At 37.4% G+C, this 15,000-nt stretch overlaps 2 protein-coding genes across 3 annotated transcripts in view; both read left to right on the plus strand.

Moving 5' to 3' along the window:
- The window catches only part of LOC125665937 (cullin-2-like), a 49,160-nt gene extending 45,955 nt beyond the window's left edge, over nt 1-3,205 (plus strand). For both annotated transcript variants that reach the window (XM_048898964.2, XM_048898965.2), the window contains 2 exons: nt 2,019-2,135; nt 2,538-3,205. In XM_048898964.2, coding sequence (XP_048754921.1) covers nt 2,019-2,135; nt 2,538-2,669 — 249 coding nt within the window. In that variant the 3' untranslated portion in view covers nt 2,670-3,205. The remainder of the gene's footprint in view (nt 1-2,018; nt 2,136-2,537) is intronic.
- An 8,192-nt stretch (nt 3,206-11,397) lies between these two features.
- Nucleotides 11,398-15,000, plus strand: part of LOC125665949 (uncharacterized) — a 16,373-nt gene continuing 12,770 nt past the window's right edge. Inside the window, exons 1-2 of the mRNA XM_056151203.1 lie at nt 11,398-11,529; nt 12,854-13,509. Coding sequence (XP_056007178.1) covers nt 12,902-13,509 — 608 coding nt within the window. The 5' untranslated portion in view covers nt 11,398-11,529; nt 12,854-12,901. The remainder of the gene's footprint in view (nt 11,530-12,853; nt 13,510-15,000) is intronic.

A 15,000-nucleotide genomic window follows, 5' to 3' on the forward strand; every position in this document is an offset into this window, starting at 1 on the left:
ACATAAAATTTAATGTTATTGATACTAAATTGAAACTGAATGGATATTCAGAATGAGCAGGTAGTCCTTTTGTAAAATAGTAAATTTGATAATCCCAGAGGTAGGGGTTTTGGTTTGTATTAAGTTAATAACATATTTTTAACTTGTTCTTGATAACTACCATCCCATTTTTTTTATTCAAATGTGGTATGAAGCATCTTTGGAACAAAGTGACGCAAGTAATATACATTCCCAGCGGTTTTTTTCCTTATATAACTGGTACCGATAAACGTTACCATTCCCAATGCCAAAAACCATTGATTTTTCCCAATTTTGAGACTAAAAATTCCCAACTTACTTTCCAAAAAATAGACCGCTGACATCGTAATTTACTTAGTCTGAAACGTTGTACAAGTTAACTAAAATGTTCACTTCCGGTATTAAATCGAAAGTACAGATCATGGCAGTGCGCATGTTTTGTAGAGCTACAACGATTCTAAAACAATCCTACAGCAAATATTACCGTAAAAAGTTTGTAAAGAGATGAATAGTTCATGTTTTGTTCTCTTTTTTTCTTTTCTTTTAGTTAAAATCATTTGCTGAAACATTTGTAGAAAATTTCCGATTTGTTTGATTTTGACGCTATTTTTCCCAATCGAATGAGTACCAGTACCAATGGGTAGAAAAAAAATCGCTGATTCCCCAGTGAGAGGAAAATCCAAAAATTTTATTGAATATAACGAAGTTTGGTTATTACAAACAATTTATTTTCTGGACTAGGGTGTTCACTATAACAGTGTTTGACTGTATACAGGAGTCGCTATTTCTTCACTATAACAGTGGTTTACTGTATACAGGAGTCGCTATTTCTTCACTATAACAGTGTTTGACTGTATACAGGAGTTGCTATTTCTTCACTATAACAGTGTTTTACTGTATACAGGAGTCGCTATTTCTTCACTATAACAGTGTTTTACTGTATACAGGAGTCGCTATTTCTTCACTATAACAGTGTTTGACTGTATACAGGAGTCGCTATTTCTTCACTATAACAGTGTTTGACTGTATACAGGAGTTGCTATTTCTTCACTATAACAGTGTTTGACTGTATACAGGAGTTGCTATTTCTTCACTATAACAGTGTTTTACTGTATACAGGAATCACTATTTCTTCACTATAACAGTGTTTTACTGTATACAGGAGTCGCTATTTCTTCACTATAACAGTGTTTTACTGTATACAGGAATCGCTATTTCTTCACTATAACAGTGTTGTACTGTATACAGGAGTCGCTATTTCTTCACTATAACAGTGTTTTACTGTATACAGGAATCGCTATTTCTTCACTATAACAGTGTTTTACTGTATACAGGAATCGCTATTTCTTCACTATAACAGTGTTTTACTGTATACAGGAGTCGCTATTTCTTCACTATAACAGTGTTTTACTGTATACAGGAGTCGCTATTTCTTCACTATAACAGTGTTGTACTGTATACAGGAGTCGCTATTTCTTCACTATAACAGTGTTTTACTGTATACAGGAATCGCTATTTCTTCACTATAACAGTGTTTTACTGTATACAGGAATCGCTATTTCTTCACTATAACAGTGTTTTACTGTATACAGGAGTCGCTATTTCTTCACTATAACAGTGTTTTACTGTATACAGGAGTCACTATTTCTTCACTATAACAGTGGTTTACTGTATACAGGAGTCGCTATTTCTTCACTATAACAGTGTTTTACTGTATATAGGAATCGCTATTTCTTCCCTCCCACTTTGTGTCTTGGTGACAAAGTTTAACAAAGAAACATTAGAAGTTAATCTTAGCAAAAAGGTGGCTTTTAACCAAATACACATAATTTGTCTTCACATAATCTGTAGATCATTCCATTCCCAGGTTTGAAAGATGCAATCATTGTATCATCAACATGCAGTTCTTCCTATATACATGCATAGTTACTCAGGTTACCCAGAAGGCTCATGATCCCCTTGTTTTCAAAATTTAAAAACAAAAATTAATTCTTCTACAGGAAGTAGAACAAACCCACAATGCAGTAGAAGAGGATCGAAAAATGTATCTGCAAGCAGCCATTGTTCGCATAATGAAGGCTCGGAAAATTCTGAAGCATGCAATGCTTATACAAGAGGTAAATAATTACATTATGCAAACCAGGGGCCCGTTTTACAAAACAACTTGCAACAAAGTTGCCAGTCTTAGATTGTATTACACAGTTATTACTTTGAGTGAATGAAGTAAACCTTTCTGAGGCTTGATTTTCAACATTTTAAAAAAAAAAATTGTATTAGGAGGAATGTTCTTACAATATACTGAAAAATTCCAGTATGTAAAGTTGGTCGTAAGTCATAAGTTCTTTTGTAAAACGCACCCCAAGTCTCATTTTACAGTATTTAGGAAGTAAAGTCAATTTAATGAGTATTATACTTTCATAAATGAAATAACATGCATGTAATTCAAGACACATGTCATATAGTTCCTTAATAAAGCAATGTTAATCATTCTAATGATTCCATTTCCGTTTTTTCCTCAGGTAATTAGCCAGTCCCGAGCACGGTTTGCTCCCAGTGTACCAATGATCAAAAAGTGCATTGAATCATTGATTGACAAATCTTACTTAGAAAGGACAGCAAATTCATCAGACGAATACAGTTATATAGCTTAATGCTGTCTAGTGTTAGTGTACCAGACGCATTCATTTCATCTACAGTTACAGACCACAGCCCTGGGACAAAGCTGAAATTCTAATGTGGAGGAGTTTTGTTCTAGTGTATGCTGTTCTAAGTAATGATATGGATATTTGTTTATGATGAATATTGTTTATAACTTGCCCTTTTTAAAGGATTACCAGCCTAATCAAGTGTTTTTGATTGCCTAATGCCGCCATTTGTTAATCGACAATTTCACTTTCAGTTCTAAGGAAAGTATGATTTACAATCGCATATGTATAATAAAGGATTAGATGTACAAGACTACTAGAATGTGAGTGACTTTCAAACATTTATCATGTCTAGAATTGCTGAACAGTGCATGAAGTCCTTTTATATGACGTAGCAATATATGGAAGTACCATTGTGAAGTCGTGGTGTTGTTTTTCTTGTACAACTTAATCCACGTTTCATACAAAATTATTTAAGGAATTTTGAGTATGTAATTATTGCATGACTTGGCGACTCAAATACAATATAATTGTAAAATGGCCAGTGGAGTTGATTCATTTTTTTTGGTAATAATTAGAAATGTCTACATGCATTTGGTGATCATCTCATTATGGGAATTTTCAGTTGTTAAGTAACAATGATTTTAGTCTCGTAATTTGGTAGTGGGGAGGGGGGGGGGGGGGGGGGGTAGTGACGTGAAAGGCAAATAAGGTCTTACAGTTTGCTATTCAAAAGATCTACTCAGTTAAATTTATGGTATTGCATTTATCTGAACTGACTAATGAAAAGGTGACAAACAATGATCAATCTCTAACTCCTATAAAGAAGAATAGGGCAAACACAGCCCCCTTAACCTTCTAGAGGGGGGATCAGGTACCTAGGAGGAGTAAGCATCCCCTGTTTGACTGGTCACACCTGCCATGAGCTCTATAGTCAGTCAGTATGTAAAGAATGGCCTCAATTGGTATGAAATATGTCAGACACCCTTTTATACACTGATGGGTTTTATTTACTACTAAGTATGTGATAAATAATGATATTACATTTATCTTGGTTTAACCTTACTTTTAAGGAAATGTAACCTATTAAACAAATCATGAACTGATTAGGTACAACTTTCATATTTGGTATAAAGTTTTCTTATTGTAAGTCCTTTCATTTCATAGCATGATCTGTGACCTTGGAGTTAGACCAACATCGCCTTAAAAAATTGAAGTTTTTAGTTTTAAAAAAACACCTCAAGCTCATATATGTCCCTGGTCGGCCTAGAAGGATACGGTAAAGTTCATCATATGTAAGACCACATACTCTACCCACCATAAATAATATAAGTAGACACATAAGCTTTTTATACATTTTGGCATGAAATATATTCAATATAATGAAAAAGAGCTGAATTCACTGTATAACTTTCAATTAATCTCAGTAAAATAATCAGCTAAGGGTACATCATCACTATACATGTCTGTGAAACAATAATGGACATTCAATATTTTTGGCATAGTCTGTTAAATTGTGATGTTGATTTATTTGAGGTGAAATTCAAAGGATCTTATAAAAGTACACATCAAATACACAATAATGTGCAGTAGTAATTAGTTTGAAACGCTTTCAAGTTGAGGTTTGCATACAGCTCTCTTTTTAGAGAATTCAGAAAATCGAGCATTTATGTAAAAAAAAAAAAAAAAAAAATAAGGATACAAAAAGTTAAAAGTCTAAGGTCATCTATTTATATGCAAGAGTTATCTTATGTATTTTGCATGGAAAGATCTGTATCTATGATGTAATGCTGTGTGTGTGTGCGCAAGTAACTTATTTTGGGGAGAGTATACTTATTTATGGTGGGCCACGTAGATCCGCGGGAGAGTTTGTGATGTTCCTCCAGTTGTCTCGAATGTCAAGAGTTGTTGAGCAAGACCAAACAACAGGTGTAAATATATTAAGGAAAAACACACTACAAAATTAGCAAGTATCCAGACAACCGGAAGACGATTGGTAATAAGTTTGCAGGTAAATTTGCAGCACAATCGAATTTCGAAACAATTTTTAGGTTTTTGCCAAAGTAATGAGGGTTTGTGCCTTTTAAAGACTGCAAGAAATCGAGAGAAGTCGAAGTCTTCAGACGCTCAGTGGTATCGCGTATCTCTATAAATGCTGTTGGTTGTAGATCTCGCATACGTTCTCTATCCACTGATATAAATTGTCAAGGATAGTATAGGTATCCAGAAGTTTGAGAACATTAGATATGAATCCATTTTGGTTGAGTTTTTTTTTTTAATTCCACAAAGTATGAAAATAGTCCAGTGAAAAAATATTTGTTTAGTGAATCTGACGACATCCGGCAAAGTCGTCCAAAAAGTAGAAGTCTTCGTGTGTCTATTTCAGCCAAAATTGGAAGAACTTTGAAAAGACTCTCGCACACATCAGATCTCGTTTGGCTTGGAGATTCTGTGCTGATTTACAGATGGAATGTTGACGTTGAGAATCTGCCGCACTTTGTTATTCAATGAGTGTAAGAGTATATACATGACATAATATAGGGATTTCACTTAGAATTCATACGTAATCTTGATTAATCTGTCTGCCTTTCTAACGAAACCACGGAATACAGAACTTGTCAGCGTTAAATTAAAATTGCCATTTTTGGGAATAAATATTTGCGATGTTTAACATTTTGTAAAAAAAAAAATTGGTGTTGGATCTATTAAAGAAATGCCATATGCTAGTAAGGGACAGTTAAGTGCAATGTCGAGTAGTTTTTAGTATGTAGAACATTGCTCTAACGATCAATTCATTTATAAATATCAAGTACAAAAATTAGATTAACACTCCACCTTGGCGTACACCATGTGGCACATTAAACCATCTTGACTGTGAGGTTAACAACAACAGAGATAGGCGTATTGACATGACAATATATAGTTAATAATTGACCAACATTTACCTGAAACATCTAATTTGTACAGGAGACCATGTCTCCTCTCCAAATAGTAACAAACGCTTTTGAGCCAAGAAACTTAAATAGACGTTACTTCCTTGTTCCAAATTGTAATTGATTGTTTCGTGCAAATTGAAGGATGCAGTTAAGCAACTTGGCTTTTCTTGGAATCCCTGTTGTTTAAAAGGAGAGCATTGATTAATATGAAGAACAAGCTCTTAGATTTTGTTATTTAAAACACTTTCAAAAATTTTGAGGAAACGACATGTCTGTAAACTATTCGAAGATATTTTAAGTTTGTATTCTCCTTTATAAAAGGGAACAATAAGTCCTTCAAAACGGATGGTAACTTGCCTAGGAATATCATTGAATGAAATAGTTTGATAAGGCATGCTATTACTCGTTCTCCGCTAACATGATCCAGGCCCGGAGTAATATCCTTCTTTGTAAATAGTTAATCACCGAGAATATGTCCTGTAAAGTAATGGACCTCCTGGAATATCGCCGGACATTTTGTAACACTGTCCTGTAAAGTAATGGACCGCGTGGAATATCAACAGACATTTTGTAACGCTGTCCTGTAAAGTAATGGACCGCGTGGAATATCAACAGACATTTTGTAACGCTGTCCTGTAAAGTAATGGACCGCCTGGAATATCAACAGGCATTTTGTTACACTGTCCTGTAAAGTAATGGACCGCCTGGAAAATCACCAGACATTTTGTAACACTGTCCTGTAAAGTAATGGACCGCCTGGAATATAGCCAGACATTTTGTAACACTGTCCTGTAAAGTATTGAACCGCCTGGAATATCGCCAGACATTTTGTAACAATGTCCTGTAAAGTAATGGACCGCGTGGAATATCACCAGACATTTTGTTACATTGTCCTGTAAAGTAATGGACCGCGTGGAATATCAACAGACATTTTGTAACAATGTCCTGTAAAGTAATGGACGGCCTGGAATATCAACAGACATTTTGTTACACTGTCCTGTAAAGTAATGGACCGCCTGGAATATCGCCAGACATTTTGTAACACTGTCCTGTAAAGTAATGGACCGCCTGGAATATCACCAGACATTTTGTAACACTGTCCTGTAAAGTAATGGACCGCGTGGAATATAGCCAGACATTTTGTAACACTGTCCTGTAAAGTAATGGACCGCCTGGAATATCAAATGTGTCGTTTTCAAATGGAGTGTATATACATGTATGATAATAATGTTTGGCGAGGCCTCTGTAACACTTTCCGGGTCGTTGTAGACAGCGCCGTTATCTCTGTGGATTTCTGGATACTATATGGTGTCATGATAGAGCCATTTGCAAAAGCGTGACAGCGCGTAAGTCACAACTCGCCGTCACGCTAATAAGCAACACGCTGTTACGCTATAATGCAACTTTACACAACTCGCCTTTGCGCCGATAAGCAACGCGCAGTCACGCTAACACAACTCGCCTTCGCACAGACAAGCGCGAGTTGTGTAAAGTCTGAGCATGACGGCGCGAAAGCGAGTTGCTTGTTGGCGTGACGGCGTGTTGTGATTAACGCGCTGTCACGCTTTTGTAAATGGCTCAATCCGGACACCATAGGATACGTATACGCACTGTCCTCTCTTTTCCACAAGTTTTCAGAATAATGGAGTATCACACTCGGCTGCAGAGCCCAGGTCATGGTAAACGTCTTTCTAATGACGTCAGTATTGCATGTCCAGAGCAAGTCGGAATCGCGTTTGTAGTTACGGTATGATTCCTGGATCCTTCCCGTGGGTCTTCCTTCTGATATCCAGACGCGGTGTAGTGTCCTCTCGTTTGCATTAAGGTCTTTCACCTCTTTTGATCAACCAGGACGCGTATGATTGATTGATTGAATATTGTTTAACGTCACTCTCGAGAATATTTCACTCATATATATGGAGACGTCACCACTGCCGGTGAAGGGCTGCAAAATTTAGGCCTATGCTCTGCGCTTATGGCCATTGAGCAGGGAGGGATCTCTATCGTGCCACACCTGCTGTGACACGGGAGCTCGGTTTTTGCGGTCTCATCCGAAGGACCGCCCCATTTAGTCGCTTCTTACAACAAGCAAGGGGTACTGAGAACTTATTCTAACCCGGATCCCCACGGGAAGTGTATGTGGGTAAAAATTAGAATGAGATCTAGAAAATGCTGCAGAGTATAAGAAAATGTGGACGAGATCGCCAAAGAACGTAATGGTATCAGAGTCACACTGGGTTTCACGTACTAGTACTGTAGTTTCCTTAAACTAGACAGGTCTTATATATATAGTGCATTTTACGATTTTGTTGGTTTTTAACTTATGCTCCGATATATAACAGCTGTATAACATTTTGTATTATTTAAAAGAAATGAGAGACGATGACATTGCATCTCTTATATTCCACTGACGTAGTAGTTAGGGCTATACGGACTGTTGATATCGGCCAGGATAGCTCAGTGGTTAGAACACCTGACAAGCAATGCAGGGGTTCCGGGTTCGATTCCCATCCAGCCACAGATTTTCTCCTCTCCTATTCTAAAGTTGGTGCCGTCGATCACCCGTGCACGACAAGTTATTCTGTCATGGGAGAAAAGAATCTGGGTTGTGTCCTCGAGGGCGAAGGCAAATTAATGGAGGGAGGAATGTAGTAGTTAGAGAGATACGGACCGGGGATATCGGACTGGATAGATCAGTGGTCAGAGCACCTGACTACCTAAGTAATGCAGGGGTTACGGGTTCGAATACCGGTCCAGGCTTAGATTTTCTCCTCTCCTATACTACGTCACGTTAAAGCACGCACATCATGGTTGTTAGGAGCAAATAGTTAACGAACTTCTTCATCAATGATACGAAAGTGATTTCAAATGCTTGGATCAGTTATTATTTGCTGGCGTCACTTAACCAATCATCACCCTTGTCCAGTGATAGGAACAGGGATAGCCCCTTTTACTTTATTTTTGGACTATGTGAATGAAAGGATGTTCTTAAAACCACTTGCATGCAAGGTGAAGATAACGAACAGTGATCAATCTCATAACTCCTACAAGCAATACAAAATAGATAGTTGGGCAAACACGGACCCCTGGACACACCAGAGGTGGGATCAGGTGCCTAGGAGGAGTAATCTGGCTTGTGTATTACTGTGTTTGCCGGTCTCTCTGGTTGGTATTGTGTTCTGTCCATGGTGTACTGTTGTGTTTGCCGGTCTATCTGGTTGGTATTGTGTTCTGTCCATGATGTACTGTTGTGTTTGCCGGTCTATCTGGTTGGTATTTTGTTCTGTCCATGTTGTACTGCTGCGTTTGCCGGTCTCTCTGGTTGGTATTTTGTTCTGTCCATGTTGTACTGTTGCGTTTGCCGGTCTCTCTGGTTGGTATTTTGTTCTGTCCATGGTCCTCTACTTCTTTGGTTTGAGAGACTTCGTTGTGTTAAAAGTGGCTTCCTCTTGGTCGACAGCTTTCCACTCCACAGTATCTAGATCAACACTTCTCTTCATTTTCGACACTGTTTCTAGATAACATTATACCATGAAGAGTACTATCGTGTGAGTTTTCTTCATTGTGGCATTTATTGCATCACTTGGACTCTTTCGCTGTATGAAGGCAGATACTATAATTATGAGCCAGTGTTATGTCTTATGACATAAATATCACAAAAATAGGTTTTGATTGATTCTCAGAAAGAAAAAAATAGGAGGAATCAAGAAATACCGAACTTATTATTCTGTCTTATTCATTTACACTTACAGTTTCATGTTGAAAATATGTCTTTGAATACCATGACGTCAAAATTTTGTGCGTTATATTTTGACATCGAAAAATTGTAAGTCATAACTTCAAAGTTACATTACGTAACTGACTTTTCATCGAATTGAATACAACAAAACTGCAAATCAAAGTACCGGTAGTACATTTATTTATAATCTCTCTCTCTCTCTCTCTCTCTCTCTCGCTCTCGCTCTCGCTCTCTCAAGTCCAAGAACACATTATTACATTATGTCATATTGTCGTCGGCACATGTACATAACTTCATGGTACATAATGTCGTCCGTCGCTTCAGCAGATATTGTCGCCGACGACAATACATGTGCATGTATGTGCCAAGACTGGAACCGTTTTTGCCCATTTGTTGTTGTTGTTGAATTCAGTTCAACATATAAATAAAATATGAACAGTGCAAGTGCAATTAAACAGTAATTAATGTCAACTGTACCAGTACCTGATCGTTATCACGTGTGTAACAGTAATTAATGTCAACTGTACCAGTACCTGACCGTTATCACGTGTGTAACAGTAATTAATGTCAACTGTACCAGTACCTGATCGTTATCACGTGTGTAACAGTAATTAATGTCAGCTGTACCAGTACCTGACCGTTATCACGTGTGTAACAGTAATTAATGTCAACTGTACCAGTACCTGATCGTGATCACGTGTGTAACAGTAATTCATGTCAACTGTACCAGTACCTTACCGTTATCACGTGTGTAACTAATTCATGTCAACTGTACCAGTACCTGACCGTTATCACGTGAGTAACAGTAATTCATGTCAACTGTACCTGACCGTTATCACGTGTGTAACAGTAATTCATGTCAACTGTACCAGTACCTGACCGTTATCACGTGTGTAACAGTAATTAATGTCAACTGTACCAGTACCTGACCGTTATCACGTGTGTAACAGTAATTAATGTCAACTGTACCTGACCGTTATCACGTGTGTAACAGTAATTCATGTCAACTGTACCAGTACCTGACCGTTATCACGTGTGTAACAGTAATTCATGTCAACTGTACCTGACCGTTATCACGTGTGTAACAGTAATTCATGTCAACTGTACCAGTACCTGACCGTTATCACGTGTGTAACAGTAATTAATGTCAACAGTACCTGATCGTTATCACGTGTGTAAATGCAGTCATAACCGAATCATTCACTTGGTATGCAGCCTTTTTTCACTTACCTTCCATAGTTGATTGACTTCAGCTTCGTTGTCGTCAATTCCCCATAGATATATAGCAATATGATACCCTATATTCCCAGTTTACTTGCGGAAGGTCAGTGGTCTCTTCCCAGGTACACTGTATCTGGGTTATCTCTTCCACCAATGAAAACTGGGCGCCACCAGATAACTGAAAAATTGTTGAGTGTGGCGGAAAACATCAATCAATCAATCCTATTTTCACCTGCATAATTATGGTGTTTAAGTCTCGCAACTGATTCGATACAAAAGAGCATGTCCTGCGTATGATCGGTCTTTAAAATCTAGGCAGGCTACTGATTTATAAGTTGATGTTACGGAGGTTTCAACAGTTTCGTATAAAGTAAATACAAACACAACTTGTCGTCAGTTCGAATGTTGTTAGACTGTTCTTTACATAGTAATTTTGGCTATGGATTACTTCATTTACCTGATTAATTAAGATATAGGGCTCAGGGCGGGTGTGGCCGGTCAACAATTAAGCGATGCTTCCTCTTCCTGGGCACTTGATCCTTCCTCTGGTATATCCAGGGGTTTCTGTTTGCCCTTCTCTTTTAGTTTTGTATTCTTTATAGGATTAACGAGATTGATCACTGTTCGTTTTCCTCACGTAAAATTGTTAACCGTAAATGCGTAATAAATTTTTAAAAAGTGACCTTGAGTTACATCGCTCACAATGGAAGACGATGTGTCTAAATTTGTGGCACTTCACTTACAGCTGGTGACGTCTCAATATTCATGATTAAAATATTCTCGAATGGACTTCAAGGAAACACATAGAAGGCGAAACAATGCGGTGCGAAAACGCAATGGGGCGAAATCACTTGATACGACCATAGATATGATAGGCCTACGAAGGATCAAGCGTCAGCCGATTCGGCATGCAGCAGGACAGTAGGGGATGAGTAGAACTAGAAGGCCGAGAAGTTGAGCTTTTTCTCGTGTAAGTTTTCTGGTAGAATCGGCAGTTTCATCTGTAAACAGTAAAGGTCTATGTAGTAGAATGTAAACAACAACCACTTGGCCTAGCTTCGCGAGCTCAGTCAGTCGCGACTCAGTGGTTGTTGTTTACATTGTAGAACTGCCGACTCCTGTGGTAAAAGTAAAGTAAAGTAAATTTTATTTAAAGTCGGCACTATATACATTCAACATATCAAACACAAGCTCTGTAGAGCTTTTTAACCGACTATCACATTCAAGTATATCAAGGACAAAGACACATAGCATGCATGTACACAACTATCTGCTAAATTAGTAGTACCACAAGCATCAATCACTTCAGTGACTTCTCCGTCATCTTCTAAGTCGTAAGACACACGAATTCAATAAAGTTCGAAACACAGGATCAGGACACAGCTAGCATTCGCCAATAGTGACAACCAAACTTTGATGGTTATGTGTATTGTAATAACTTTAATACAAAGGTGAATCCCAGACACACATACAAACACAATCATTATATGGAATGATAAAATGGTAAACCAAGCCCAATCCCTTAATTAGCATAACTGGCCTTTCATATTTAATGACATCTCCATTAAAGGATGTCCCTCGACAGACTGCACATTCCACTGCAGCAGTAGTGAACAAATGTTGTATCTTTGCGTACCCTTATAGAATGATATACACAGTCATGTACAAGTTAACACGCCAATGTCACGAAGCCATTCAAATGTTCTAAGAACGATTTTGAAGATATTTTTTTCTCAACCTTTTTATGTATACTATACTGTAGTAATTAGGGCTATACGGACCGCGGATATCGGCCTGGATAGCTCAGTGGTTAGAGCACCTGACTAGTAATGCAGGGGTCCCAGGTTCGATTCCCGGTCCAGCCAAAGAGTTTCTCCTCTCTCCTTTATGTACTACATTTGGTGCTGTTGACCACCCCTGGTGGTAGACTACCAGGGGCGAAATGAACCTAGGTTGATATTGAAAGACAATTATAAAATTATCTTAAGGAGGGAGGAATGTAGTAATTAGGGCCATACGGACCGTGGATATTGGCCTGGATAGCTCAGTGGTTAGAGCAGGGGTCCCGGGTTCGATTAACAGTCCAGCCAAAGATTTTCTCCTCTCTTCTTATATACAATACAATAAAAAAAAAATCACACCAACAAAGTAGGACATATTGTGAGGGGTGGGCAGGGGTGAGAATATAAAGCATTTAATTAATTTTAAGTGGCATTAAGGGAAATTATGTATAATTTCAGGAAATTAAACTAAAGCCCATTGTTTCATAATCTATGCATCTTTTTGTTTTGCAGAGTTCATCAAGGTTCAATTTATAGGTTAAATACCTTTGTGTTATAAAAATGTCATCAAACAAACGGGTGAAGTTTAACACGGACAGCCATCGTTCAGAGAGTTTAAAATCACATCCTGACTCCGAAAAAAGAAAATCATCAGAGAATGCAGCCTCTGGTGAATTTCCTGTTCATTCACATCCACCATCATCTCTGATGCAAAGCGATTCCTCCGAAGGTCCGTCATCTTTAACTGAGCATACTAGCAGTGTGTCATCGGCTAGTGTATCAAATCAATTACCAAGGCAACTGAGTCAGTGGGAGAGAAAAGATATCGAGGATCTTAATATTAAGATTGTCTTTGAGTCAGAAACCAGACCATATGAATTACTGACAGACAAATCTTGGAATGGAAGGCGAAAGGGAGAGGGATTTCCTGTGAACTTTAGTGTATTTGAAGCTGAAGAAAAAGAAAAACGGAGAGTGGAGGAGGAACTCAGAATACAGACTCTGGTAGATTATGTGAAAAGCAGTGGATTCTTGAAATTAATTGAAGAAATAAATTATTCTTCATTTGAAGAATTTGACATCTCTACAGTAATGAAGCTGAAATATTTCTTGAAACAATCATTCATCCCTAGATATTTGCCTGGAGAATTTCATTCCTGGTTTGCAAGGTATTTATTGGAATACTTTTGGAAGTTGTGTATTTCTTGTGACAAGCTAAGACCTTTGTTTTCATATGAAATTTTTTTGCCTTGTGACCTCAACCTAGTACATTGTAGTTTAGCTTTACAAGGGCATGTGTTTGAAAAACATCTTGTTAAATAAAATGTTGGGAAATACAGCTCTGAAAATTATATGCATTATTCTACCACTGCTATTTTCATTTTCACATGTATACATGTACATACATCTGCACATATTTTTTTTTATATATCATAATTGGTTTATATGTGCCATTTTGCACATTTATAATACATCTAGGTCTTTTGTAAATCATATTGATGTTGAAAATTTCTGCAGAAAAAACCCTCTCTATTGAATATCTATATATTTTGCAAAAATGAAGTAAAAAAGAAAAAAAAAAGTTATCAATGTCAAATTTTATACAGCAGGTTATGCTACAATGACCTTTGCTTAAAAAACATACCCAAAGCAAAACAAATCATTTTTATGTCCTCATACTTAGGAAATTTAGTGGTATATAAATATATACTGGTAGATTTTGGTCTGACCGACTGATTGCAAAAACTTAACTTAGGCCATACATACATGTGACCTTTGAATGGATAGTGGTAGGACTTTAATATTTCAAATGTGTATTCCGCGTGACAAGACCTTTCGGTACCAATTTGTTTTTACCTAGTGACCTTGACCTAGGGGTTATACCTACATGTATATGTACTTTTGAGAAACTGTAACCTTTGTCATTTATATCATATATAAATGTTGAAAGGTTGATGATAGCACTTTCATAATTCACATGTGTATTCCATGTGATAAGACCTTTCTTTAGGTGCCAAAATTTTAGACCTCATGACCTTGGAGTTTGACCTACTTTTGAAAAACTTTAGCATGGCCCATAACTTTTGAACGCTTAGTGATAGGACTTTCACATGTGTGTTCCTTGTGATATGATATTAGACCTTTCTTTGGTACCAGAATTACTTTGGTTGAATTTGGTGGCATTGGTGTTTCATAAATATATCTTGTTAAACTTTTCTAAATCTTTCAAATTTCAAGAGCAAAGAATTTGACAAGAACAGAACCAACTCCTTTATGAAATATATAATCAGGGTTAATGGAATGAACGCCCTAACATGCTCTATTTTTCAGGTGGGCAGGGACAAAATTTCATTTGATAGTCTGGCGATCAGGCCAATGTAACAACAAGTTTACTACAATGACATATGTCACTAATATATTGAAGCTTCAATAGCAGTACATGTGTTCAATGATATTACAAAACTGAAATAGGGATTGGCAGATTTTGAACAGGACTGGCAACTTTTAGGTATTGCCAGCCCAGGGACTGACCCATAATTTCATTGAGAGTCTAACCTTGATTTAACACATATACATGTAGAGTTGTTGGTAACAGTCATATTCATGCCCCCCTTCAAAGAAGAGGGGCATATTGCTGAATTTGTACCTGTCGGTCGGTT

Source organism: Ostrea edulis, chromosome 10 (genome assembly GCF_947568905.1).
Source record: "Ostrea edulis chromosome 10, xbOstEdul1.1, whole genome shotgun sequence".
In the NCBI taxonomy this organism is placed as follows: Eukaryota; Metazoa; Mollusca; class Bivalvia; order Ostreida; family Ostreidae; genus Ostrea; species Ostrea edulis.